Source organism: Rhineura floridana, chromosome 4, assembly GCF_030035675.1.
Source record: "Rhineura floridana isolate rRhiFlo1 chromosome 4, rRhiFlo1.hap2, whole genome shotgun sequence".
In the NCBI taxonomy this organism is placed as follows: domain Eukaryota; kingdom Metazoa; phylum Chordata; class Lepidosauria; order Squamata; family Rhineuridae; genus Rhineura; species Rhineura floridana.
In genome coordinates, this window is record NC_084483.1 from 147,665,275 (window position 1) to 147,692,788 (window position 27,514).

The 27,514-nt window shown below is 41.9% G+C and overlaps 1 protein-coding gene across 6 annotated transcripts in view; it reads left to right on the forward strand.

Annotated features, from left to right (window-relative positions):
• The first annotated feature begins 9,726 nt into the window (after window positions 1-9,726).
• FEZ2 (fasciculation and elongation protein zeta 2) overlaps window positions 9,727-27,514 on the forward strand; it is a 47,856-nt gene continuing 30,068 nt past the window's right edge. For 2 of the 6 annotated variants that reach the window (XM_061624696.1, XM_061624697.1), the window contains exons 1-5: window positions 9,876-10,359; window positions 12,849-12,957; window positions 13,482-13,598; window positions 18,571-18,715; window positions 21,300-21,568. In XM_061624696.1, coding sequence (XP_061480680.1) covers window positions 10,094-10,359; window positions 12,849-12,957; window positions 13,482-13,598; window positions 18,571-18,715; window positions 21,300-21,568 — 906 coding nt within the window. In that variant the 5' untranslated portion in view covers window positions 9,876-10,093. The other 4 variants (XM_061624702.1, XM_061624698.1, XM_061624699.1 and 1 more) reach the window with 4 other exon arrangements.

Sequence of the window (27,514 nt, forward strand, 5' to 3'; positions counted from 1 at the left end):
CTCCATACAAACTATGTGAGATAAGCAAAGAACAAACCTTGCCTACAGCTCATGTTTTGTCTGGAGTGAGACAAACCATGAGCCTGGGTTCTGATGCAATGCTAAGCCAAGCCATAGCTTATCTTCAGGCAGTGTGTCAGCAAGAGGACCAGGGAAGGAGCAAAGCAGCCGTGAGTGCCTGTATGCTCACACATTTATGCTTAGCCATGGTTTTGTCTTAGCATTACATCTGGATTAGGCATTTGAGAAGGCCACTTGGAGAACTGCACCAAACATTCCACCCCATTTAAGAATTCATATCCTTAAACTAGTCCTTAAATGTAATATACACAATTCTTTTTGACAGTACTTTCAATACTTCATATGCCGCTAATCTTAACACACATCAAAAATGTTTACTTGACCAAGTGTTGCAGCAGTGTTGAGAGCATTTTAGTACAAGAAACATTTTTCAGACTAAAAGTTAATAGGAAGAGAATGGCACAGGAAGAAAGACAATATTTTTATATAACCAACAGGGCTGAATTGCCACTGTTGTAGGTGTACACCAGGGATGGGGACCCTCCAGCCTAGGAGTCAAATGTGGCCCTCAAAGCCTCACCTCTCTATCTGGTCCTCAAAGCTCTCCCCAGCCCAGCCCTTATCAGCCCTGCTTTGCAACCTCCTGGAGTGTTTTTGCCTGGCAGGAATGTGCCCTTGAACTCAGTTAATGCTTCTTGCTTGCCTGGATGAAGAATAGAAGGGGATGTGTGAGTGTGAAGAAACTAGAGTGCTATATAATGATATTCACATTTGTTGTTCTCCCTACATTTGCTTCTAGCCCTGCCCAGCACTGACATGTGGCCCTTGAAAGGTTCCTCAGAAGGGAATGTGGCCCTCAGGCTGAAAATGTTCTCCACCCCTGCTGTACACACAGCATCAAGCTTCTGATTGTAATTCCATCATATACAGTGCCTTGCAAAAATACTCAGACCCCTGACTAATGTTCTCATATTACCAAATTACAAATGGTACATTGTAATTTTGTTCTGTATGATATTTTGAAACACTGAAACTCAAAACCAATTATTGTAAGGTGACATTGGTTTTATGTTGGGAAATGTTTGTAATAAACATAAAAAACTGAAACATGTTGCTTGCATAAGTATTCAACCCACACGCATTAATATTTGGTAGAGCCACCTTTCGCTGCAAAAACAGCTTTAAGTCTTTTGGGGTATGTACCACCTTTGCACACAGTATCAGAGGGATTTTGGCCCATTCTTCTTGGCAGATTCACTCCAGGTTGTTCAGGTTGGTTGGACTTCCCTTGTGGACCACAATTTTCAAGAGCGCTACAGATTCTCAATGGGATTGAGACCAGGACTTTGACTGGACGTCTGGACCACTGTAGGACATTCACCTTTTTGTTCCTGAGCCCCTCCAGTGTTGTGTTGGCCTTCTGCTTGGGATCATTGTCCTGCTGAAAAGTTCATTTCCTCCCAAGCTTCAGTTTTTTAGTGGACTGAAGCAGGTTCTCTTGCAGTATTTCCCTGTATTTTGCTCCGTTCATTCTTCCTTTGATTATAACAAGATGCCCAGTCTCTGTTGTTGAGAAGAATCCCCCCAGCATGATGCTGCCACCACCATATTTCACTGGGTGTGTCTTGAGGCATGGACAGTGTTAGGTTTGCACCACACATAGCACTTTGAGTTTTGGTCAAAATGTTCTGTCTTGGTCTCATCTGACCACAAAACCTTTTCCCACGTGGCAGCTGGGGCATTCTCATACTTTCTGGCAAACTCCAGACATGCTTTCAGATTACTTTTTGAGTAATGGTTTCTTTCTTGCCACCCTCCCATACAGGCCGCTGTTATGCAGAGCTCTTGATATGGTTGACTGGTGCACCATTAATCATCTCAAAGCCACTGAACTCTGTAGCTCCTTCAAAGTGATTATTGGCCTCTGTGTGGCTTCTCTCACAAGTCCCCTTCTTGTTCAAGCGCTGAGTTTTGAGGGATGGCCTTTTCTTGGCAGTGCCTGGGTGGTGTGATGCAGCTTCCACTTCCTGATTATTGATCCAACTGTGCTCACTGGAATATCCAAACACTTGGATATTATTATTATTATTATTTTATCATTAATTTTTATTCAAAGTTTCAAAAAACAAAACAGAACAAAAAAAAACAAATTAATAACTAATACAATAAAATAAAATGTTGACTTCAGATTTGTCGCAGATCAGTTATAGATCTATAATATATAACAAACCTGTCTCTTAATATATTACAAAATCACTTTCCTCCAGTAGTTATCTTAATTAATCATCAAATCTCATTAACATTACTTTATTCTTTCCGCAAAAAGTCAAAGAGAGGCTTCCACTCCTTGAGAAATATATCCATCGATTTTTCTCCAAATAAACATGTCAATTAATCCATCTCATCAAGTCTGCTAGGTCCAGTAGTTTCAATAGCCATTCTCAGTGTTAATTCCATCTTCCATCTCCATCCTTGCACCCATAATAATCTTGCTGTCATAGTCATATAATAAAAGTCTGATAGGAATTTCTTTCATCACAAATATTTCCTTGCCATCAATTTCAAATGTACCACTGAAATGTTGTTGTAAAGCTGCATCTCTGCTCCTCCTTTCCACAGAATGCAACATCACATCTCCCGAGAGTTTTTCCATTGTCACACATCTGGAATTAATTCTGTAAACTTCTCCATTTCAAGTTCCATCAAATCCTTCCAATCCAGGAATTTTTTTGAACCGTTGATATCTTTATCTCTAATCTCTTCACCAATTCCTTCAAGGACAGCGCTGAATTCCAAACAGTGATATTTGTCTCCAGGATCCATCACAGCCATAAAATCCAAATCTTTTTCCAAGTCCATATTTGATTCCAATCTCCAGGGCTTGAACCTTTCCTTTAATTTTTCTTTCATCTTCTTTTATTTGTCCAGCCGTATCTTTGGTCTCATCCACCTCCCCTCTCACAGAATCCTGAATTTCCATCAGCTCCTGTCTCATTTTGCCAAATTCACTTTTCATCTCTTGTCTGCTCCGTCTCAGCTCCTGTCTCACCAGCTTAATCTCATTATTTTCTGAAACATATCTAGATAGAGAACCCCTTCCTGTACATCCAGGGTCTCAGCCACCTTCTTGATTGTCATTCTTAACTATTCCCAAGCAAAGAACAGTTTATTTCTTTTTCCAGTCACAAAGGAGTTAATCCTCCAAGCCTGCTGACATCACCCTCTAGACAGCACGAACCGCCTTATCTCTTATGTGTCCAAAAGTGCAAAACAAATTTAGTTCACAGCATCCAAAAAATTAATGGCATAAAAAGTAAGCAGATTCGTCAAAAAAAAAAAAAAGTAGACCAGAAAAAATAGTCTCAAATGTCATAAAATCAGATTTCTTCTTTAGATTAGTTGCCCCTCATCCGTTTATATCTTTAAAATGCTCAATTCCATGCCAGCTTTTTGCAATAAAAAACAAAGATAGGCTATTTCGATTTTCTTCCTCCTTAATTCCGTGTATATGAAAGTTATAACTCACCCAGGGATTCTTTGTTGCTGATCCTTTAACAAATCTCTTTTACTGTAACGATAACAAAATGATAAGAGTAGATAGAAGAATGCTTGCCTCTTAGAATACGTTTTTCTTTAAAGAAAAAAAAACGTCTTGCTTAATCAGTTTGAGCTTGCTTGAAATTCCCTGGCTCCGTCCGACGTTGCTGGCAGGTCCTTCGTTCCTAATGAATTCAAGTCCCCCAACAAACACAACGAAGCTTGCGGATAATCTCTTCGTTTCTCCCTTGCCTGGGAGAAAGTTTTTACCAGTCAAAAAAAACCTTTTGGCTGGTTTTAAAACTGAAAAAGCTTCCTCTGAGACGAGAGCTCGTCTCAGAGGCAGGCACAAGCTAAGCAATCCTTCCCGGAAGTCACACTTGGATATTATTTTGAACCCTTTTCCTAATCTATGCATTTGTATTACGTTATCTCCCACTTCCGTAGAATGCTCTTTTTTCCCTTCACATTCACAGCCTGACCAATGATCCTTCAACAGTGGGTTTTTTATCCTGACAATGTGACAGCAACTTTAATGGTTCACAGGTGGAGGCCAACGGTAAGGTAATTGTGTTCTCGATAAGGCAATTTCTTTCATCTGTATAAACTGGGAACTTCCACAGCATAGGAGTTGAAAACTTATGCAAGCAATGTGTTTCAGTTTTTTATGTTTCTTACAAACATTTCTCAACATAAAACCAATGTCACCTTACAATAATTGATTGAGTTTCAGTGTTTCAAAATAAAATATCATACAGAACAAAATTACAATGTACCATTTATAATTCAGTAATATGAGAGCATTAGTCAGGGGTCTGATTACTTTTGCAAGGCAATGTATAGAAGCAGAAGCCAACTATTGCTTCAAATTACAATCATACTTATTAAGCATACTGGACTTCAATTTCTGAAAGAAAGGAATATAATGGCAAGGTATTGGATAGGTGTTGTGGCAAAGCAGAAACTCCAATTACAAATGATGTTGAACATTTTTACTAATGCACCCAAAAGCGCATTAAACTGTCCAAACTGGGAATGGTGTGATTTTATTTTCAGCTATTAGCCCCATGCAGGATAATGATATCCAACGGCAAGCTCATAGAAAACAACAGGTGTTCTTAGGGAGGGGGAAAAACCCCAGCTCTGCTGCACTTTGTCAGAGCAAGCATAACATATTTTTAATCTGTCATATCTCCTTCCAAGGCAATGGGAGATAACCACCAACCGTTTAAAACAGATACATTTCCTCTCCCATGCTAAAAAATATTCCTAGCTTATTTTTAATTTACTTAAACCAGGGAAGTGACTTCCAGGTTTAGGGGGCATGAAATGTAGCTACTGGCTTTATCCCAGCACTTGACTGGTTCCCCCCTACTGTAATTGCAATGAGTTTCCCTCCCGATATCTAGCCTCTAGCTAAGAAAAACTCAAGTAGGGCTAGAATTGCAAAGGCACAATAGAAAACTTTTCAGCTTTTAATGAGGGAAATCTCAAAATCAAATTTTAGGAACCTCCAACCTCTCCAATCCTATCCATTCACTCAGGAGTAAATCTAATTGAGTTCAACAGGGCTCATCTCCAGGAAAGTGAATTTCCTGTCATCTTCCATGGAGCCTCTCCTTTCAAAATGGCTTCCTGGTTATTCTGTCAGTTCTGGAGGACTTCCCCCCCCTTGTTTTCTTGCTTTTATTCGTTGACTTAACTTATTCAGATGAGGATGTTGTTGTTCAAATTAAGTTGTGGAAGTTCTTTAAAGCAGGGATGGGGAATCTGTAGTTCTCCAGACATTGTTGGACTCTTGACTGCTATCAGTCTCAGCCAGCATGGTCAATGGTCAGGGATTATGGGACGTGTGGTATGCAGGACCACACAGCTGCTCTAGATGCTTCACTAGGCTAAAGTATATGGGAATGACTCTGAGGGCTTGCTATTAGATCCTGCCTACATGTTCACAGAGAAAAGCATAACCATTTTGTATAGGAAAAGGGCAGAATGAAAGCTCATGGTTTTGTCATACACAGTAGAACTTTGCTCTAATGCAAGGGTCAGTGGACAAGGGACATGCCCATTACAGGGCTTCTGTGTTATAATGAAAGTCATGTTCTGTAAACAGTATTTTACTCAGGGAATATTGTCATACCCTCTGTATATCCAAATCCATGGTTCAATAAGCAGCATTATAAGCAAGGTTCTACTGTAATTGTTTAGAAAGAAAATCACCTTTACAGTCCAATTCCAGTGAATAATGAATAAATCTTATAACAAAGCCGTGTCCATTTACGGTGATCTGTGGCATCCCACATTAGTCTGTGATATATATTGCTTGTAGTTTGAAAGGATTTTTTTATTCAAAAGCCTTGATTTTATGCCCTTAGTCGCTGAGGAAGACAGGTTGTTGAAACATGTCTGGCCAAAACACCAAAGGAAGCACTTTTTTAAAAATGTATTTGTCTCTTTAACTGGTGATATACATGCCTTTGGAATAAGTATTTAAAGTTTACTTTTATTGCTTGATATATTAAAATTCTTACATTTATGTATTATTTATCCGTAACTTTTTTCCTAAACTTTTGCATTTTGTTAGGATAAATAACTTTTCTGTCTGTCTACAGTAACTAAAAGAGGAAGGATTATACACAGGGATGGCTAATGTGTGGTCCTTCCGGTGTTGGATTCTATTTCCCGTTGTCCCTGACTCTCTGGTGGGAGTTGGACTCAAGCAACGTATCAGGGGTGGAATGCTCACAGGTCCCTCATCCCTGCTTTAGCAGATTAGTCCATATAATCTAGATCAGTGTGAAACTGCCAGGATGGCCTCTATTTTGTGAATGCACAGGATCAAAGGTCTTCACATTCTCCCCTTGCCCTAAGGCGATTCAGATTTCTTGTATGTCAGAAGTGTTCTCCTAAGCTTGCATATTTCCAACAACAGTTGTCTGAATAGGCAGGTTAGTGGTTGGAGATTCCTCCCAAGAGAAAATATCAGGAAAACAAATGGGAGTTCAACAGCGGAGTAACTTTACAACTTTATTTCTTAAACATTGTAATACTTAAAAGTTTTACATTAGTGCAGAGTTGGTCTTAGTCAATAAGTCAGAACCAAATCAGTTACATTGCAATATATACGAAGGCTATGCTCTAGTATCTTAGTACCTGTATCAGCGCCTCTAACTCTTATCCAGAAAGAAAAAGAATAATTATCTGACCCAATGTGGGAGTCAAACCTTGGACTTTTGGCAGCAGCTGCAGCGCCTTCAACTAGGCTTAGAAGCACTGGTAAAAATCTTTCTATTTCTCTCATATTTATAGCACACTCTGGGTTATCTACAGGCATCATCTTTGCAAACTACAGGAGATCACCCATTGTATACCTTGGAGAGACATTAATTTGCATTCTCAATAAGGTTTCTAAAAGAAACTTGACTAGTAGAACTAGTTCACTCCTATTCTGTTGGCTTCAGTCCCAACTGTCTTATCTTTTACTGACTACTAAGCTTGGTAGAATGCCTGGAAATTCAAAGTCAGGCCAAAGATTAACGGGGAGAAATGTCCACAGCTTCTCTCAGCTGGTTTAACCCTATACAGCACTCTAACAGGTCTTGCATGATACATAAAATGCATTTCTCTTACCAATGAGAGCTCTTGGGGATGAAAATACGTAAGAAATGGGGACAGCCATACATAAGAAATGGGAACAGAACAAGTGGTTCTCTAACTCCCCACTCCCCCAACCACTTGAAAATTGCTGAATCTCTCACCAAGCCACTTAATGATTTTTCTGCCTTTTGTTTATGAATTATACTATGCATGTGCTCTTCCCCCTTTCTTGCTGATTCCTTCATTCCCATGTATTGACTCTCCACTCCTTTCAAGGGCCTTACCAGCCTTTTCCCCACAGCTGGGGACTGTGATTTTTCATGCTTTCATGTTAATGTTTGCTGTTGTTATCTTATAATATTTATGGTAAGTGACATTATAGAAGGTATATGTTAAGTGGTGAATTTGGGGAGATGGAATGAATGAGTAGAATGTTGGTGTGTGTTGTATGGTGATTGGCTGAATATGTGAGTTGAATGTTTATATTTTGAAGCATTGACAGACGAGGAAAAGTTTGTGAGATAGGGTACAGACTTGTCAGAGATGGAAGGGTGGCTTATAGAGGGGTAGAGAGGCAGGTGTTATTACTGGTAGTAACAGAAACTTATCAAGTGTATTATTCTTGAACTACAGGACAACAAACTGAAACCACACACTTAAGAACTGAATTCTTGTTTATTTTGTTTTTTCTGATTAACAAAATCTGTTTACCTTTCAAACACACCAGGTTCATGGTCAGCTATTGAACAGAGCATAAGTGTGGCTAAACATAAAGGCTTTGGGTAGCAAAAGAAACAGTAGCAGGTGAAGGGAGCAGCTCATAGCTATAATTTTTTTAAAAGGCACAAAGATACACACACACCCTGTGCATAAAACCTGGTTGTTCATAGCAAGGCCTGAGGGATTACAGCAGAGTCCCAAGCAGCAGCATTGCTTTAAGAATGTGTTGAGAAAAATAACAGTAAAGTGTCCCCCATCTGCTACAGACAGGGAGGTGGCAGGTGATGGTGCGACAGGGACCTTCTCCTGTAGCTTTACTCCTCTGAGGAAGGCAGAGGCTCCTGTCCCCATCACTTTGGCAGACCACCTGAATGAAGCTCATGAACCACACTTTGGGAACTCCTGATATCGGTGCTCTACATGCAGAGTGCAGAAAACACCACGAGTCTCCATACCAGTGTGTGTGTATAGGATCTCAAGTAAATTGGGTAAAAGACACATACATGGCTCAGTTAAATAAATGGTGCTATATGCTATGAATGATTCCCAGAGTGTGGACTAATAGTTTTAAGGCAGCAAGTATAATTATTGTGGTTCACTGCAGTGATGACACAAAGTATGGCAAATAGATGTACATCTGGAAATATTCAAGGATGCAACCATGCACCTCCCTCTGCACAAAGGTGAATAGTACCCAAAGCCAGGGGTGTAGTTATCCAGGGTCGTGGGAGGTCATAGACCTGTTACTTTTTTGGGAGCAGAGTCTTCTCCAGATCACTACATATGTATCAGCATGAAAAGGGAGTGTGTAGACATGGAGAAGAGTCCTTGTCCTTTTGTGCTGATTAGACTCAGCCACTGAGAAGACTCTTCTCAGAAGCTAACCCATATATTTGCCATTCATGCCGATTGGCCCCGAGGGATGTCTGTTGCAGTGGAGTGTGGACTTGCAAGAGGACAGGAAGAGCAAGGGAGATAATGGAACGTGGAAAAGGGTGTGTGGCTGTAACAGGGGCATGGTGTGACTATCATGAAGGAACCTTCTACTTCTGAATTTACCACTATACTACTGCCCAAGGCCAGCCTACTTATTTTGGCAGCAGAGGCAGAAAATCCCACAAGCACCTCTCCTCTTCCCTGGCATTAAAATTACAATAATAATAAATTAGTTAATAATTTTCTGTCCTTCCATGTTGCAGAAAATCAGTTGTCTGAGGCAGCTCTTTACTCTGCTTGGTGGTAGGGCAGGCCCCCTACATCAACAGTTGAAGGGCATGACAGTTGGCTACCTGTGGATTCTACGCTTATACTGATTTTAACAAAAGAAAGATGATTGCTATGCAACAGGAAAAGTGTTTTGTCCAGATTCAGAGGCAGTCACTGAGAAGGGAAAATGTTTGAAAACAAAAGGTGGCAATGCTTTGGAAGGGTCCAAGGCATAATATATAGGACTTTCCGGCAATGTTCAGCCCCAACATCTCTCATTTTAGGCTTGAGTGATGCTAGTAGCATTGGTGACACTTGAAACTGTCGAACTACACACCCCATCTGCAGGGGGTCGTGTGAAACGCTGAAACAATACACCTGGCCGTTTAGAATAATTTTCCATGTATAAATGAACATTCTTTTTAGAATCGTGGCTGAAGCCGGTACAATCTCCCCAGGCCCGTAAGCAGCATCCTCCCAAAAAGTAGGGGTTGGGGGAGAATTTTTTCTGTAATAAATTTAATTATTTATTTTCTGAAAAAAGGGGGGGCAAAAAAATCTGGAGCCGCTCCCAGCTCCCCTCCCCCTCCCCCCCCCCGGCCTGAATCTCACGTTACATTTTGCAGTATTCGGGCGACTGCGCCACTTGCGGGACTGGCTGGGTGCAGTTCGGGCTGCCTGCGTTAGCTCTCAAATCCAGACAGATAGAGAATACGTAAAGCTGCACTTCTGTTTAAAAAAAAGAAAAAGAAAAGAGGGATGAAGCTCCATTGACCCGGTGAGACTTACGAATAAATACACATAGAATTGCATACTATGCAGCTTCCTAAAATCTCTTCAATCTAGGCAAGGGGCGGTCTCTAAGGACGGCAAGACTCTGAACCGCCACCGCCTTGCCTTCCGCCCCGGCAACCGGGAGCGCGCGCTGTTAAGCGCCGGGGTGGGGGCGAGAAGGCAGGCGGGTACGCGCAGGCCGGGCCCGGTCGGCTTCTCTTCTCTGTTGCTGTCCGCCATGGCGGCTGCAACGGCGGCCTCGCAACGGGACCCTTCTGGGGACTGGCAGGACTTTTCGGGCTTCCAGCCTTCCGCTGAGGAAAGTGGCAGTCCGGAGTCCTCCGCGGCTCGAGAGGGAGGCTCCCGGAGCAATGAAGGCGACGGCAACGACCTGGCGGCCAAGCTACCGCTCTGCTTCCAGCCACCCCCACGGAGTTGTGGCGACGGAGAAGCCCATATCCCGCCGCGGCCTCTTAGCGAGCAGAGCGCCCTTCACGAAGATGAGTGAGTGGCTGGGCTGAGGGGGAACTAACAGGGCTGCGGCGGAGGCAGGACGAGTTCCTCCTTCCGGGGGGGAGGGTCCGTTTCCCCCCAATCCCTGTGGCGGTGCCCCCTTTCCAAGATGGGGTTCGTAGTTTGGTAACAATACTCCTGGGAAAACGTACTCGGGTGCCTTCTTACATCTCCTGAACGCGGCTCCTTGTGAAGAGGTTGTTATTGGGAATGAATGGAAATCCAGCTTCAATGATACAGAAGAGAGCGCCCACCTCCCTCTTTCATTCCTAAGCACTGCGCAGTCCTGGAAGCCACTGGGGAAAAATTCAGAATGTAACACTAGGGTAATTAATACCTCCTCACTGGGATCAACCAAAGCGACACAAAGTATTCAGCACGCTCAGTGGCATCTAGCGATTAGCTCAGGATGGGTGCTTCAAAGTTCAAACTAGTTTCACGTCTTTATTGTCTTCAACTTGGACTTTAAACTTTTTTTAGTACATCTAGCCTGGGCCATTCATGCTAGTTTTTTGTAGTCCACAGAAGTGGCTCTGTCTGCTGGAAGGGGAACTAGATGTTGGCAAAAACATCTTCTTTGTTTATGTTATTTTTAAGGAGAATTCCTTTACAAAACATCACAGACCCAGAAGACACGTTGGCTGTGCAATCTGAAACATGTTTACTCAGAAATAAAATCCCATTGCATTTAATGGGGCTTGCTCCTGGTTAAAAGGATTGCAGCCTAAGGCATGAGAAGCTTCCATATAGATGTGATCTGTAGCTTCTAAGCCACAAAATATAGAACATGTTTGTTATGATGCTTTTAAATCTTCTTCCTCACTAAGTTTCTCTTTAAAATGTGTGGATTTTGACTTAGCTTTTCATGTTCAATTCTTAGCAAGCAGAAGAACGTCATCTGCTATGGCTTGTGCTCCAACACAATCCTCTCAAATTAGTTTCTCCATTTATAAATGCATGTTCTTTCAGTTGCACAAAGCAATAGAACCGGGGTGTAGTTGTCCAGGGAATTACAGGGTATTAGACCCCTTACTTTTTTGGGAGCAGGGTCCCAGCCAGGTGCCTATGTCTCCAGTGACCTACAAACTAGTCAGCATGATGGGAGCATGTTAGCCACTGAGAAGAATCTTCTAACATGCGTCCTTGTCCTTTCCTGCTGATTGGGGCCGATCAGAGTACAAGGAGGTGAGTCAGCCACTGAAAAGACTCTTCTTAGTACACTCCACTTTCGTGCTGATTGGCTCCTATGGATGTCTGTTGAGACTTTTGTTTGGGGAGAAGGTGCACACGGGAAAGACTAAGGAGTGTGGAGTTGATGGAGAGTGAGCAAGCAAGTGAGGGGGCATGGTTATCTTGAAGAGACCCTGCACTTCTGAATTTGCTACTACAGTAGGGCCCCGCTCATACAGTGGGTTACATTCCGGACCACCGCTGTAAAGTGAAAACGGCTGTAAAGTGGATCCTATTGACTTACATTGACCAAAATGGCACCCGGCGGCAAAAAACCGCCGTAAAAGCGGAACAAGCGCTGTAAAGTGGGGCCTTTCTACAATTCACAACTGCTGTATTAGCGGAACACTGTAAAGCGAAGCACTGTAAAGTGGGGCCCTACTGTACACTACTGAATAGAACTTTGAGGAATATTCTTTTGAGTGCTTGTGAACTCAAGCAACAAAATCCAATTACCAGATGCCATAGATGAACAAAGAAGTTGATTGGTGTGTTATCCTTCTGTGATGGTGAACTTCCCAGAGGACACATGATTGACCACTGTTACAGACAGAGTACTGGAGTAGATGTGGTCCAATCCAGCAAGGCAATTCTTACATTCTTGCATCTATGGATGCAAAACTCATTGTTACTGTTATTTAAGTATCTGTGATATTATCTTTAAAATATTAACGTCCCAGCAAGGGAAATCCATATACAGAACCAAGTGTACATCTGTGGACACACAGGCATCATAAACGTGCATGCGTATCCCAAAATTCATCTAGAGATGTGAAGGTTAAAAAAAAAACAGAAAAATTCCCAGGGAGAAATATATATATATTAAAGTTTTCCAGTTTTTTCTGGGCCATATCTCTATCTGGGTCCCATTGAACTGGCTAGATATATCTTTTGATCGGGGTGAGTGTTACCATCTGGACTACTCCTTATTGTACATAGCTGAAGATGGGTTGGGGCCATTCCATTTGATTTGAGAGAGGTTCAGTTTTAGTTTTATATGTTGCGTTCCAAAATGTTTAATTTTGGGATCGCTGTGGGATTCACCTAGTTAATGATTTTTTAAACCATAACGTTGTTCAGTATATTTGTCAGATTGAGGCTGCAATCCAGTGCACACTTACCTGGGAGTAAGTCCCATCGAACCCAATGGAGCATACTTATGAGTAGACATGTATTAAATTGCAGCCCTAAGATAGTAGTTGCTGGATATCTTGAAGGCTGAAATATAATTTCTTTACTTTTTTCATCAGGATTTGGAATGCTCTGACAGATAATTATGGTAATGTAATGCCAGTTGACTGGAAGTCTTCTCACACAAGAATACTGCACTTGCCAACGCTGAATCTTTCTGAAATGGGAGTAAGTGCTGGCCTACAATACTTTCTGAGCAGCTTTCTCTTGAGCACTTAATATTATGGCACGGAACCAGAATGTTGTTGTATCGTCTGTCAAAGGAGACTTTGACATCAAATTCTCAACAGTCTGTTTCCGTCATGAGGTTTCCTCTTAAAAATCTATCTGCCAGATTCTTCTATGACTAGTAAGGAGAACTAATATATTTAAAATTTCTTTCACTGCTAACTCTTATAGTTGCAATTGGAATTTGTAATATATCCCAACCTCATTCTTTGGTTTGTCAGGGCTACTGCGTGGCAGGTTTGGAGTTCATTTGAAACAAACTGTATTTGTAATGCAATTCTGTGGATGTCTGCACAGAAGAAAGTCCCATTGAATTGCAGGACCAATGTCAGTGGGTTAGGTTTGCCTTCAGTTTAAAACGAGCACATTCTTTTTGGAAGCATTTAGAACTTTGATTCAAAGGCAATCATGGGACACATAATGCTTTTAATCCTGATTTTCTTATTCCTCTTTTTGTTATATAGGTTAATGACAATATGAACCTTGACTTATCAGATGATGAAGAGCTGAGAGAGCAACTAGATATGCATTCTATTATAGTTTCCTGTATCAATGAAGAACCACTCTTCACAGCTGAGCAGGTAAAGAATGGAAAGGCATCTATGCAGTTTTGATAACTACATCTTAGTATTAAGCCTTATCTCTCTAATGGAAGAAATAATAAATACACTTGGAGACAAACTAGTATAATAACCCATATTTTAAGCCTTATTGTTCCACTTACAGTATTATACCGGAGCATCAAAATATTCATAGCACTCTCCAGACCTTGTCTAGTATTTTCAATAAGAAAATATGTCAAAATGAGGTTTGATCTTAAAGCTAAAAGCAATATGGTAAGGCATATTATAACAGAATTTCTAGCAAGGTAAACCAATAGTGAAAGACAAGTATGGCTGTCTCTTGTATTACATGGCTGCATGAATTTGCTTGTATGTGCTTGATCTGGTTGTAATAACTTGAATTTTTCAGGTTAGCAATGACTTTTTTAACCTTCATAGACATCAGATGAAATCCAATTGTGCCCCTCTACTCATCAGAAGGGCTTTTGGTCCAATGGATGCTTTTGCTAGTGAAAGAGAAGAGGAGGTGACTTTTGCCAACTCTGTTTTCTCCCATCACCTATCACCTGCACTGTTCTGGATTATCTTCCAACTTTCTGGATCAGATTTTCATGAGGTGCAGGAGTTGCATAAGGAAAGGGAATTCGGTGGTGGTGGGGAATCCTCTGGATCAGACGCAGTTTTGAGCTGAGGATCACAATTGGATTACATCCATCATCTAACTGCATTGTTTTATTAAATCTGCACCTATTCCTTAGCAACCCAGGAATGCTATACCTATCTGTACTCTGCTTAGGTCCACATAGTAGTAGCTAATATTTAAAGAATATCTATGTAACAAGCATCATGTTTTTGTTTTGATGACTCTTAGATCTTAAATCCATATAATTCTAAGATTCAGTATTTTTTTATACGGCCCATAAGAACTGGCAGCCTTGAAATAAGGAAGAAACAAATTAATGTGAATATGGCCTCTGAGAGGTCTAGAGCTGAAGCTCTGCACTACATATGTGTGGGACTCCTTTTATGCGCATATGTATGTGGTGAACGCTATTCCAAATGTTTTTTAATATATACCTGTTTTGGTTCTCTCTCTCTCTCAATAATCAGTCCTGGATAGTGAGGCTGTAGTTTCAGAAGTGGCACAGAAATATATTCTCTGCTCATAGTTATCTATCCACTGTAGCTGGCAGTGGGAGTCCTGTACACTTGCAGAGCTGTGACTTACAGCTTGAAAATCTTATATTAATTAAAATGTCACACTAGTAAAGTTTAAAATTCCCTTTGCATGTTTTCTGTACAACACCAGTCTAGTCCTCCAGTTAGCCTATCCAACACTTAACAGAAGAAACAAGTTTTCTCTGCCCTCCAAAAACCCATACTTGGGAAGCATGAAAGCAGGTCCTTGTCCAATAATCTCAACAAACAGGGAGGTTGGTACAGACAAAATATTCCCTCAGCTATGTTAGGCCCAGTCCACACAGGATTTCATGAATTAAAACCAGCACCTTAAATCATGCCCAAGAGCAATGCAAAACAACTGATATTGTGGTGTGTCTACCCAATTAACAAGTAAGCTATTGCATTCCCTACCAGCTGAGACACTTTTGAACTGGTAGTATTATTTATTTATTTATTTATTTATTGCACTTGTACACCACCCCAGAGCTGAAGCTCTCTGGGCGGTCTACAGCAATCAAAAACATTAAAACAAATACACAATTTAAAAACATATTTTAAAAACAATTTAAAACACAATTTTAAAATTCAAAACAATATAAAAACAATTTAAAAACACATGCTAAAATGCCTGGGAGAAGAGGAAAGTCTTGACCTAGCGCCGAAAAGATAACAGTGTTGGCGCCAGGCGCACCTCGTCAATAAAATCATTCCATAATTTGGGGGCCACCACTGAGAAGGCCCTCTCCCTTGTTGCCACACTCCCAGCTTCCCGCGAAGTAGGCACCCGGAGGAGGGCCTTTGATGTTAAGCGTAGTGTACGGGTGGGTTCGTATCGGGAGAGGCGTTCCATCAGGTATTGTGGTCCCAAGCCGTGTAAGGCTTTATAGGTCAAAACCAGCACCTTGAATCGAGCTCGGAAACATACAGGCAGCCAATGCAAGCGGGCCAGAATCGGTTTTATATGTTTGGACCGTCTGGTCCCTGTTACCAATCTGGCCGCTGCATTTTGCACAAGCTGCAGCTTTCGAAGCGTCTTGAAAGGCAGCCCCATGTAGACTGCATTGCAGTAATCTAATTTGGAGATTTCCAGAGCATGGACAACTGAAGCCAGGTTATCCCTGTCCACATAGGCACATAGTTGGGCCACCAACCAGAGTTGGTGGAAGGCATTCCGTACCACCAAGGCTACCTGAGCCTCAAGTGACAGAGATGGTTCTAGGAGAACCCCCAAGCTACGAACCTGCTCCTTCAGGTGGAGTGCAACCCCATCCAGAACAGGTTGGACATCCACCATCTGGTCAGAAGAACCATCCACTAACAGCATCTCAGTCTTGTCTGGATTGAGCCTCAGTTTATTAGCCCTCATCCAGTCCATTGTCGCAGCCAGGCACCGGTTCAGCACATTGACAGCCTCACCTGAAGAAGATGAAAAGGAGAAATAGAGCTGTGTGTCATCAGCATACTGATGGCAACGCACTCCAAAGCTCCAGATGACCGCACCCAACGGTTTCATGTAGATGTTGAACAGCATGGAGAACAGAACTGACCTCTGTGGAACCCCATACTGGAGAGTCCAGGGTGCCGAGTAATGTTCCCCAAGCACCACCTTCTGGAGGCGACCTGCCAAGTAGGAGCGGAACCACTGCAATGCAGTACCTCCCACTCCCAACTCAGTCAGTCTCCCCAGAAGGATACCATGGTCAATGGTATCGAAAGCCGCTGAGAGATCAAGAAGAATCAACAGAGTCACACTCCCCCTGTCTCTCTCCCGACAAAGGTCATCATACAAGGCGACCAAGGCTGTTTCTGTGCCAAAACCAGGCCTGAAACCCGACTGAAATGGATCCAGATAATCGGTCTCATCCAAGAGTGTCTGGAGCTGGCCCGCAACCACTCCTTCAAGGACCTTGCCCAGGAATGGAACATGTGCTACCGGCCTATAGTTATTAAGATTTTCTGGGTCCGAGGAGGGTCTCTTCAGGAGTGGTCTCACTACTGCCTCTTTCAGGCAGCCAGGGACCACCCCCTCTTGCAGAGAGGCATTAACAACCTCCCTGGCCCAGCCTGCTGTTCCATCCCTGCTAGCTTTTATTAGCCAAGAAGGGCAAGGATCCAGCACAGAAGTGGTTGCACAAACCTGTCCAAACACCTTGTCAACGTCCTCAAGCTGCACCAACTGAAACTCATCCAAGAAGTCGGGACAAGGCTGTGCTCTGGATACCTCGCTTGATTCACCTGCTATAACACTGGAGTCTAAGTCCTGGCGGATGCTAAAGATTTTATCCTGGAAGTGCCTAGCAAATTCATTACAGCGGGCCTCAGATGGTTCTACCTTGTCCCTGGGGCCAGAGTGTAATAGCCCTCGGACAATTCTGAAGAGCTCCGCTGGGCGGCAGAGTGATGATTCGATAGTGGCAGCAAAATATTGTTTTTTTGCTGCCCTTACTGCCCCTAAATACAGCTTACCATAGGCACTTACCAGTGTATAATTGCATCCACTAGGAGTTCGTCTCCATCTGCACTCAAGCTGTCTCCTATATTGTTTCATCGCTCTCAGCATTGGGGTATACCATGGAACCATACAAGCTCTACACAGGAGAGGGCGCTCAGGAGCAATCATGTCAACATCCCGGGTCATTTCTATATTCCACAGTTCAACCAGGGTTTCAACAGGAGCGCCAGCCCGATCAGCCGGAAAACTCCCCAGAGCCCTTTGGAAACCATCCGGATCCATTAGTCTCTGCGGGCGGACCAACTTAATAGATCCCCCATGCTTGCATAGGGGAAAAGCCGATGTGAGTCTAAACTTCAACAAGCAGTGATCTGTCCATGACAGAGGGACTGATGTAAGGGCCCCCACATTCAGATCACCAACTCCATGTCCAGATGCAAAAACCAGATCTAGAGTATGTCCTGCTACATGTGTTGGGCCAATGGCATATTGGGACAGTCCCATGGTTGTCATGGAGACCATGAAATCCTGAGCCGCCCCGGATAAGGTGACCTCAGGATGGATGTTGACATCCCCCAGAACCAACAGTCTGGGGGATCTCAACAGTACACCCGAGACCACCTCCATCAGCTCAGCTAGGGAGTCTGTTGGGCAGCGGGGTGGGCGGTACACCAACAGAATCCCCAGTCTGTCCTGCTGACCCAACACAAGGTGCAAACACTCCAGACTAGTAGTCACATGGACAGGGTGCTTGCAGAGGGAGATGGAGGTCCTATAGACCACAGCAACCCCCCCTCCCCGCCACTCAGGTCTGCCCTGGTGCTGGACCAGGTACCCTGGTGGACATAGCTGGGAGAGACTGACTTCCCCCTGCTCACCCACCCAGGTCTCGGTTATACATGCCAGATCGGCTGCCTCATCCACAATTAAATCATGAATGAGGGAGATCTTATTATGCACTGATCTGGCATTTAGCAGCAACATCCGGAGGCCTGAGAGCTGGCTGATAGGGCAACCGACAAACCTGCGGGTGTGGGGAGGACCGGAACAAGGCACAGCCATTAACTGCCTGGACCACGTTCCCCTTACCTGGCAAGTCCTCCTCACAACGTATAAAAGTCGGCTCCTGGCATAGAATAACTGCAACTAACAATCTACAAAATTAAGAGATGGGTGATGGAAGCAAGCATGTGCTTCCTATCTGTATATAAAAAACGTTTGTTATCCTATTGTAATTTTGTTTGGATTTATGAGAATGCTTATTTCTAATCACAAGGCACAAATCAAATTTCAGAAGGTTTGCCTCATATAGCAATGCTTGATCTTCCACAAGTGTGTGTATTTTTATTTTAAAAGGTGATTGAAGAAATAGAGGAAATGATGCAGGAATCTCCAGATCCAGATGATGATGAAACACCAACCCAGTCAGATCGTCTGTCCATCCTGTCCCAGGAAATTCAAACACTTAAGAGATCTAGCACAAACCACAATTATGAAGAGCGTAAGGAATACTTCTGTTGTATTATAAAGCCACGAGAGTGGCTGTATACTATAGCCAGCGTGGAGTTTTCACATTCCACAATATTAAATTGAAAATACCCCCCTTCCCATTCTGATGCTTCCCATAAGCTCATTTGAAAACAAAACCTTACAAAACTTATAGTCCTGAACTCAGAAACGCTTGCTTAACAACCCTCTCAATTTTCATGGCGATAAACACAACAGAGAGAATTGAGACTTCAAAGTCTAAAAAGAGGGGAAAAAACCAGATTCCTTTTGGACTTTTTTCTGTCAGAATTCTCATAATCTGTTGAAATTCATTAAAAAAACAGCCGTGTTCACAGAGTACCTGTAATCCTGATACTGACCTTGCCCCATACTGTAACCTGTGTAGCTTGGTAACGTGCCTCTGAGCATATGGTGAGAGGTGACAATACCTACAATCAGCCAAAATAATAGAAAGAAGACATGTGCTGTGCTGACCTTGTTTTAGCAGGGAGGAAGCAACATTATTAAGACAATTGATACAGTTCAGATAGTCACTTTAAATGTGTCTGATTTACTTTGCAATTTTAGTGAAGTTTCCTATAGTAAATCATTTTCTTTTGTTTCTATTTCTGTGAATATGTGAAGTACAAGCAACACTTTGCAGAATTCACGCTAACAGAAACTCCAAAAACAATTGTGGAATAATGGCAGTGGACATCAGGAGCGTCTCAGTTTGCACAAGATCAAACAGTGGGAGGTGAAATATATTCTAGCAAAATGCTGGGTGTGCTCTATGTTTTTAATTGACCCTGCCCACCTTACCTTAAATGAAGTGGTTTAAACAGCAGGCTGAAAACATGCATCTTGGGCAGGCTAAGTTTGTTTTTTCCAACAGCTAGAGTCATTGCTTAAGTAGCAACATATTGTAATCCATCTTGATTTTACATCAAACTGGAGTTTCAGATTCAACTGTTAATGCACCCAAAATAGAAATAGAACATAACCTCCAGTTTGAAACACAAAAGGCTGTCTTCACCATCATATTACATTGACCAATAAAAAGGCTTTGAAATTAATAAAAATACATTTGACACAGGTTTCTAGGATGAATAATGAGGGAAATAAAATTTTCTAGATTAGATTCTCTGTAGAAACATTAGTAACACAGGAAAGAAGCAAAGTAAGAAGAACCCCAACAAACATACAAAAATGTCATTCTCCATCTTTGGAGATGGCAGGTGTTGCCACCACTCACCATATGCTCAGAGGCACATGTTACCAAATTCTTCCAAGCTACACAGGAAGTGGATTGGACTATGAAAGACCAACCGAAATTGAGTTTGCTTTTTGACAAGTTTGTAGGGCAGTACAATATCTCAGAGAGGAGGTCAGGTCTCCTGATCCCCTGGTGCATTCACTATAGCTGCCCAATTTCCCTGCTTTTTAAAGTTTGAAAGAAATATCTGTTGGCTATAGGCATGTTCTTAAACCACAAGGTTTTTTGCCGATTAGTGAATCTTGTACTTCGTTTTCTCTTACACACTGTTCAGTGCTTAAAAGAAAATTTCATTTCTGTGCACAAAACCTTTGTTAGAATTTTATTTAGATGCCTTCATTGTATGCTAGTTATTTCTCATTTATCCGCAGAGATCAGGACATGAAAAGCTAAGCTGTATATTAGAGACAGGAGAAACCAAGCTGTACTTCCTTATTTGTCAAATAGAACATTTTCCAGAATGTTTTCCTAGATTTTGTCAGCATTCTTCTTGCTTTTTTGGAATGTACCTGCTTTTGGAATACTTTGCAGTGAACTGGAATTCTTGCTAGACTTGTAAAGAGACCTGCAGGCTCCATAGCACTACAGTGGCACCTTCAGATAAGAGGGCTTTGTCTGTGAAGCTACTGTCTGTATGGCATGGATCTGCCAGTGAATATAAAAATATTATAAGGAAATTTACTGAAGCAAATACCAGTGTATTTAATATATAGAGAAGTTTGCCTCGTATACCAAAAAGAGACTGAGAAGCTGTGATTTTTTCCAAAAATATTTTTCCAGTTTGGAATAAAGAGCTTAATTATTTGGGTTCAGTTTACAGTATTCTATTATTGTTCTCTTGGTGGTTCTGCTACTATGTTGTCCAAAGACAAGGCAGCTGAGAGTGGATGCAAATTATATTAGATTATATATATGTCTGTAATCCTCTGAGAAACAGCCAGTCCACAGTCTTGAGGAACTATAGTCATCAAGAAGAACTAAAATGTTTTTTGTGCCCCATGCTGCTGTGGGGGTTTCTCTGTCTATAAGAAAGTGAGTAGAACTGGTGTACATGTTCTCCTTAAAATTGCTGGCTCTTCTTTAAACTAGAATTGTAATCTTCTGGCCAATAGTCAAATGATGGGAATTGAAGTTCAACATCTGGAGGGCCACAGGTTGTCCACCCCTGATATCATATGTGAAGTGAGTAGCAGGAGAGTGTATCATCATTACACAGAATGGGCAGCCGGTACCTTAGCTGGTGTATTTGGAACTGGAGTTATGCGCTTTTGATATACATTATTTCACACAACATAACTTTTTATTCTGGTTTTGAAAACAGGAGTGAAAAAATTATCCGTTACGGAATTAAATGATTTGTTAGAAGAGATTGAGACAGCCATCAAAGACTACTCTGAGGAGCTAGTCCAGCAGCTGGCACTACGAGATGAACTGGAATTTGAGAAGGAAGTGAAGAACAGCTTCATTTCTGCCCTTATTGAAGTACAAAACAAGCAAAGAGAACAGAAGGAAATGACAAAGAAGAAAAAGAAGATGAAAAATGGCAGTCCTCAGAATAGCAAGCAAGAAAGAGGCCATATGCCTGGAACAGTAAGAAACCTGTCTTTGTGTCTGCCTATATGAAAGCACATTTAGAATTTTAACTCTAGATAACTTTCTCTCTACATCTTACTTTTTAATGTAGAATTAATTCACTAATAGGCAAAAAAACTTACGGTTTAAGAATGTACCTATGGACTGCCTTCAAGTCGATTCTGACTTATGGCGACCCTATGAATAGGATTTTCATGGTAAGTGGTATTGCCTTCCTCTGAGGCTGAGAGGCAGCGACTGGCCCAAGGTCACCCAGTGAGCTTCATGGCTGTTTGGGGATTTGAACCCTGGTCTCCCAGGTTGTAGTCCAGCACCTTAACCACCATACCACACTGGCTGTCAATGTACCTATAGCCAACAGATATTTCTATCAAACTTTAAAAAGCAGGGGAATTAGGCAGCTATAGTGAATGCACCAGGGGAGCAGGAGACTTGACCTCTCTGAGATATTGTAATGCCCTACAAATTTGGAAAAATGCAAACACAATTTGGGGTGGTCTTTCACAGTCCAATCCACTTCCTGTGTAGCTTGGAAGAATTTGGTAACATGTGCCTCTGAGCATATGGTGAGTGGTGGCAACACCTGCCATCTCCAAAGATGGAGAATTACATTTTTGTATGTTTGTTGGGGTTCTTCTTACTTTGCTTCTTTCCTGTGTTACTAATGTTTCTACAGAGAATCTAATCTAGAAAATTTTATTTCCCTCATTATTCATCCTAGAAACCTGTGTCAAATGTATTTTTATTAATTTCAAAGCCTTTTTATTGGTCAATGTAATATGATGAAGACAGCCTTTTGTGTTTCAAATTGGAGGTTATGTTCTATTTCTGTTTTGGGTGCATTAACAGTTGAATCTGAAACTCCAGTTTGATGTAAAATCAAGATGGATTACAATATGTTGCTACTTAAGCAATGACTCTAGCTGTTGGAAAAAACAAACTTAGCCTGCCCAAGATGCATGTTTTCAGCCTGCTATGCTTAAACTACTCAAGGAAAGGTGGGCATGGTCAATTTAAAAATAGAGCACACCTAGAATTTGCTAGAATATATTTCACCTCCCACTGTTTGATCTTGTGCAAACTGAGACACTCCTCATGTCCGTTGGAAGCTATTCTGCAGAACACTTAGTGCCATTATTCCACAATTGTTTTTGGAGCTTTTTTTAGTGTTGCAAAGTGTTGCTGTAGTTCACATATTCACAGAAACAGAAGCAAAAGAGAATGATTTACTATAGAAAACTTTACTAAAATTGAAAAGTAAATCAAACATATTTAAAGTGACTATCTGAACGATATCAACTGTTTTAATATAGTTGCTTCCTCCCTGCTAAAACAAGATCAGCACATGTCTTGTTTCTGTTATTTGGGCTGATTGCAGGTGTTGCCATCACTCACCATATGCTCAGAGGCACGTTACCAAGTTCTTCCAAGCTACACAGGAAGTGGATTGGACTGTAAAAGACCAACCCAAATGGTGTTTGCATTTTGACAAATTTGTAGGGCAGTACAATATCTCAGAGAGGAGGTCAGGTTTCCTGCTCCCCTGGTGCATTCGCTATAGCTGCCTCATTTCCCTACTTTTTGAAGTTTGATAGAAATATCTGTTGGCTATAGGTACATTCTTAAACTGCAAGGGTTTTTTTGCCTATTAGTGAATTTCCCTGCTTTTTCATCCGGGAGGTAAGAAATGGGATCCTGTGCAAGTTTGCTGAGAATAGATTGTTCATTTGCATGCTTATTGAGTTCAGTGGGATTTACTCCCGTGCAATCATGCTTGAAAATGAAATGGGCTGCCTTCAAGTCGATTCCAACTTATGGCGACCCTATGAATAGGGTTTTCATGGTAAGTGGTATTCAGAAGTGGTTTACCATTGCCTTCCTCTGAGGCTGAGAGGCAGTGACTGGCCCAAGGTCACCCAGTGAGCTTCATGGCTGTGTGGGGATTTGAACCCTGGTCTCCCAAGTCGTAGTCCTAGGATAGGTAAAACTGACCATGGGGGGAGGGGAAGGAGGGGATTGGAAGGGGATGGGGAGGGGTGAAGGGAGTGGGAAGGAGCAAGAGGGAGGGGATAGAAGGGAGGAGGAGGGGAGGGGAAGTTTGATCATTTGCATGTTTTTTGAGTTCAGTGGGATTTACTCCTGTACAATCATGCTTAGGATAGGTGAAACTGAACTAGGGGAGGGGAGGGGGGAGGAAGAGGGCAGGGAGGGGAGGGGGAGGGGAGGAGATTGTGTGAATGGGTTGGGCAGAGGGGAAGCCCCTTTCCTTTTCCAAAGGAAAACATTGTGAACAATATCGTTCTTTTTCAGGGTTTCCCCCACCTTTTTATTCTACAGCAGGCACATGTAGCCTCCCACCCAAATTTAAACCAAAGCTGTCGCTGGCCACATCTACACCGCACCTTCATTTCACCTTAGGCAGTCATGGCTTCTCCCAAAGAATCCTGGGAAGTGTAGTTAGTGAAGGGTGCTGAGAGTTGCTAGGAGATGCCCTGTTCCCCTCACAGAGCTTCAATCAGAGTGGCTGACTGTTAAACCACTCTGGCCACTGGAGCTCTGCCAGGGGAATAGGAGTCTCTTCTCAGCACCCTTCACAAACTACACTTTCCAGGATTCTCTGAGGGAAGCCATGACTGTCTCACATGAAATTAGTCTGGTGTGGGTGTGGCCCCCTGATTAGGCAAACCCAGCAGCTGTGAGTCTGGCTTTTAGAACACTGACAGTTAGTTCTTACTGAGCATGCCCAACATTATCATTGAGTTCAAGCCAAAATTTTGTAAAATTAATTAAAAATCAGCCAGGCATTTTTCTGATTATCGCTACTAGTTAATCTTTCAAAACTTCTAATGAGCAACTATGGCTTTATCAAACTCACAGTTGTACATTTTCAGTGTTTGCAGAAGTTGTAGGCTTTGTGGATAAACACTGTACCTACTCTGTTGTAGTGAGCGCATGCATACTTTCTTTTGCCTATCTGGGCAGCTGTAGGGAATAAAGAGGAGTGATATTGCTATGGAAATTCAGAAGATGTTGGAAACCTTACACCCTAAAATCCAGAAAACTAATTTTAAAAGTTCAGAGCCTCTATTTTTTCATCAGAGCAATTCCAATACTAGAATAGAAGTTTAGTTATATACATGGATATAATTATTGGACAGATTTTAGTCAGTGCAATAGCATACACTTTCTCTTGTCCTTAGGCTAGGCCCTCAAAGATTTTTCACACATCCTTTCTCCTTTAATTAGTCTTTTTCTCAAATCCATGTGTCTTCTATGTCATCTGCTTCTTTATCTCTGTCCTTTGTCTCCTCCACTTGCATAGGGATCACAAGCTATTTTGCCAGCATTATCAACATGCAGAGGCACTTTGAGGCCTCTTTCAATGTAAACTAGGGCCTCTATATGATGGAGTGCTTTTCAGAACCAGAGAAATTCTACCACAGATTCTACAGTGCATTCTCTTGATGCCAGGGACCTTGGGGATCATACCACAGCTTCTAGAAAGGTCCGTGTTTCCCCACCCTATGAAGGTTTGTGGAAGATTCTGCTCAAGGCAGGGCCCAGACAAGCATTCACTCTTAAATAATTAAGAGGAAAACTGGCACTTAAAGGTCTGCTTGGAAATAACATGACAGTGGTGTTTTCATGTGATACACAGCTAAGTTCAATCTTATAAATATAGAAATATAGTTTAAAAGCCTTGGAAAAGGAACAGGCTTTGCCTGGCACTTGAAAGGTAACAAAGTAGATGCCAACTGTCCTCATTTGAGGAGTGAGTTCCATAACTGGGATGCTGCATCTGGAAAAGACCTCTTTCTGGTCACTATTGGTCTGGTCTTTGATACAGATACCCAGAGAAGTGCCTCAATAGTAGATTTTAAGGCATCTGAGCTGTTGGGAATGTCTCAATCTTCGCCATGAGGAGGACTTAGAGGTAAGTTGGGTTGTGGTGGTGGTTTAGGAGCAAGCCCAGTTCAGATTCATTTCGGACACTCCCTTGGTGGTAAGTCCAGACCCTATCCAAAGTGGAGTGTGGGGGGGTAGCATCTGTAACTCCCCCATAAAAAAATAAGTAATCCTTATTTTGGTGGCATCTCTGATCATAAATCCAAGTCAATTATTCTGCCCAAAAATAAATATATAAAGTTTACCTTAAAACAAAAGGGCTGGTTCAGTGTAAAAGCTGTGGGAATCATTCTAGTGTTCTTATTTTTTAGATTTAGAAAATGCACTAATCCAATAACTTTTGTAAAATAACAATTTTTAATATCCTAAACTGCAATTTTGTCCAGACTTACCAAGGAGTAAGATGTGTTAAATTCAGTGGGACTTACTTCTGAGTAGACACACATAGGATTGCGCTATAGAAGTAGTACAGGGAAGCTTTATACATTATACATTCTTTTTTAAAAGAAATGGGGAGCAAGTGCTTAATGAAAGATCTGTATTAGAGGCTTCATGTTTAAATAATGTTGCCATAAAAAGGACAGAGTGTTTTTAATAAATGCATAAATAACAGAATTGATGGACTCTGCGTTGACTAGAAAATTGTTTAATCAAAAGCTTTTTTGATTTGTAACGATTTTAGGAGGAACAGGAACATGTACCGAGCGACTAACATTTTAAAGGTCAATCTGTTCTAGAGAGAAGTGTACAGATGCTCAAAAAGTGTGAGCATCAAGGAGTTTGCTAACTGATCATGTATTCCCCAGTGATTTATCTGAGGCACGTTGTTATCTAGCACTCTTCATATTATGTTTCATACAGTCTGTATGTATTTAGTACTTGGGTGCTGTATCCAAGTACCAAAAATAGCCATAATCACAAGTGGTACGAATGAGAGCTTCTAGCATAACACAGGGTCTTATGGCCTGTTTATCTGTGGGAAGAGCTTGAGAAGAGCTAGAAGGACAGCAGTGAACTGTCCCTATGTACCGTGCTTCCTTCTGCAGCCTCCTTATGCTGCATTTCATAGAAAAAACAGTTTGTTGATAACATATATTCATCTTTCTGCTTCTGTCCTCAGCCCAAGCGAGAGTAGTGTTGGGAGATGTGCTCCTTGTATTGGAAGAATTTCCAGCTGTAGTCCCTGACTGCAACGGAAGTTGGGACTAAATTTGCGCTAGGAAATGAAAACCACCTAATATACAAAACTGTTGGGTTTAGAGCAAGGGTGGGGAATCTTTTTTAGCCCAAGGACCACATTCCCTTCTGGGCAGCCTTCTGAGGGCCACATGCCAATGGTGGATAGAGCTTGCAGGAAAAATCAGTGAAGCAATGAATGTAAATTTTACCTTTGTATAGTAGACTAGTTTCTAATCACACTCACATACCCCTCTCTATCCTCCATCTGGTCAATCAAGAGGCATTATCAGAGTTCAGATACGCATTTCAGCCAGGCAAAAATATACAGGGTGTGAAACAGAGTCAGTGAGCGGTCTGACCTGGGGAGAGTTCCAAGGGCCAGACAGAAATCCCTGCTTCACTATCTGGTTTGGAAAGTACAAACTTTTTAATGTGCTAAGTAGATGTAATGGCTCCTATGCACTTGCACAGTGGTTGGCTGCATGCATGCCATTGCATGGGAATAACTTTGCATCTATCAAAGCAGATTATTGGCTTTAACTGTGTTGTAACCAAGAGTAAATAGTTACTGCAGCAGGGGTAGAAAATTGCATCCAGCCAAAGAGCCAGATCCAGAATCAGTGAACTCTCCACAAGCCAGTTTGATAAGTTGGTGGACATCAGGCGATTGACACTTCAAACAGAGGGTGCAAATGAAGAATCAGGATTGTTCCTTGGCAGCATGAATTGAATTCCTTTTAGAACTTTTCCACCTTGAGCTGTTATGCATCTGATATCCTATAATGCCAGGTGTGGGAAAGGTGATGTGGTGTGCCCAAAATGGTCAGGTGGGCCTAATTAGGCATGCAGGCTGGAAAT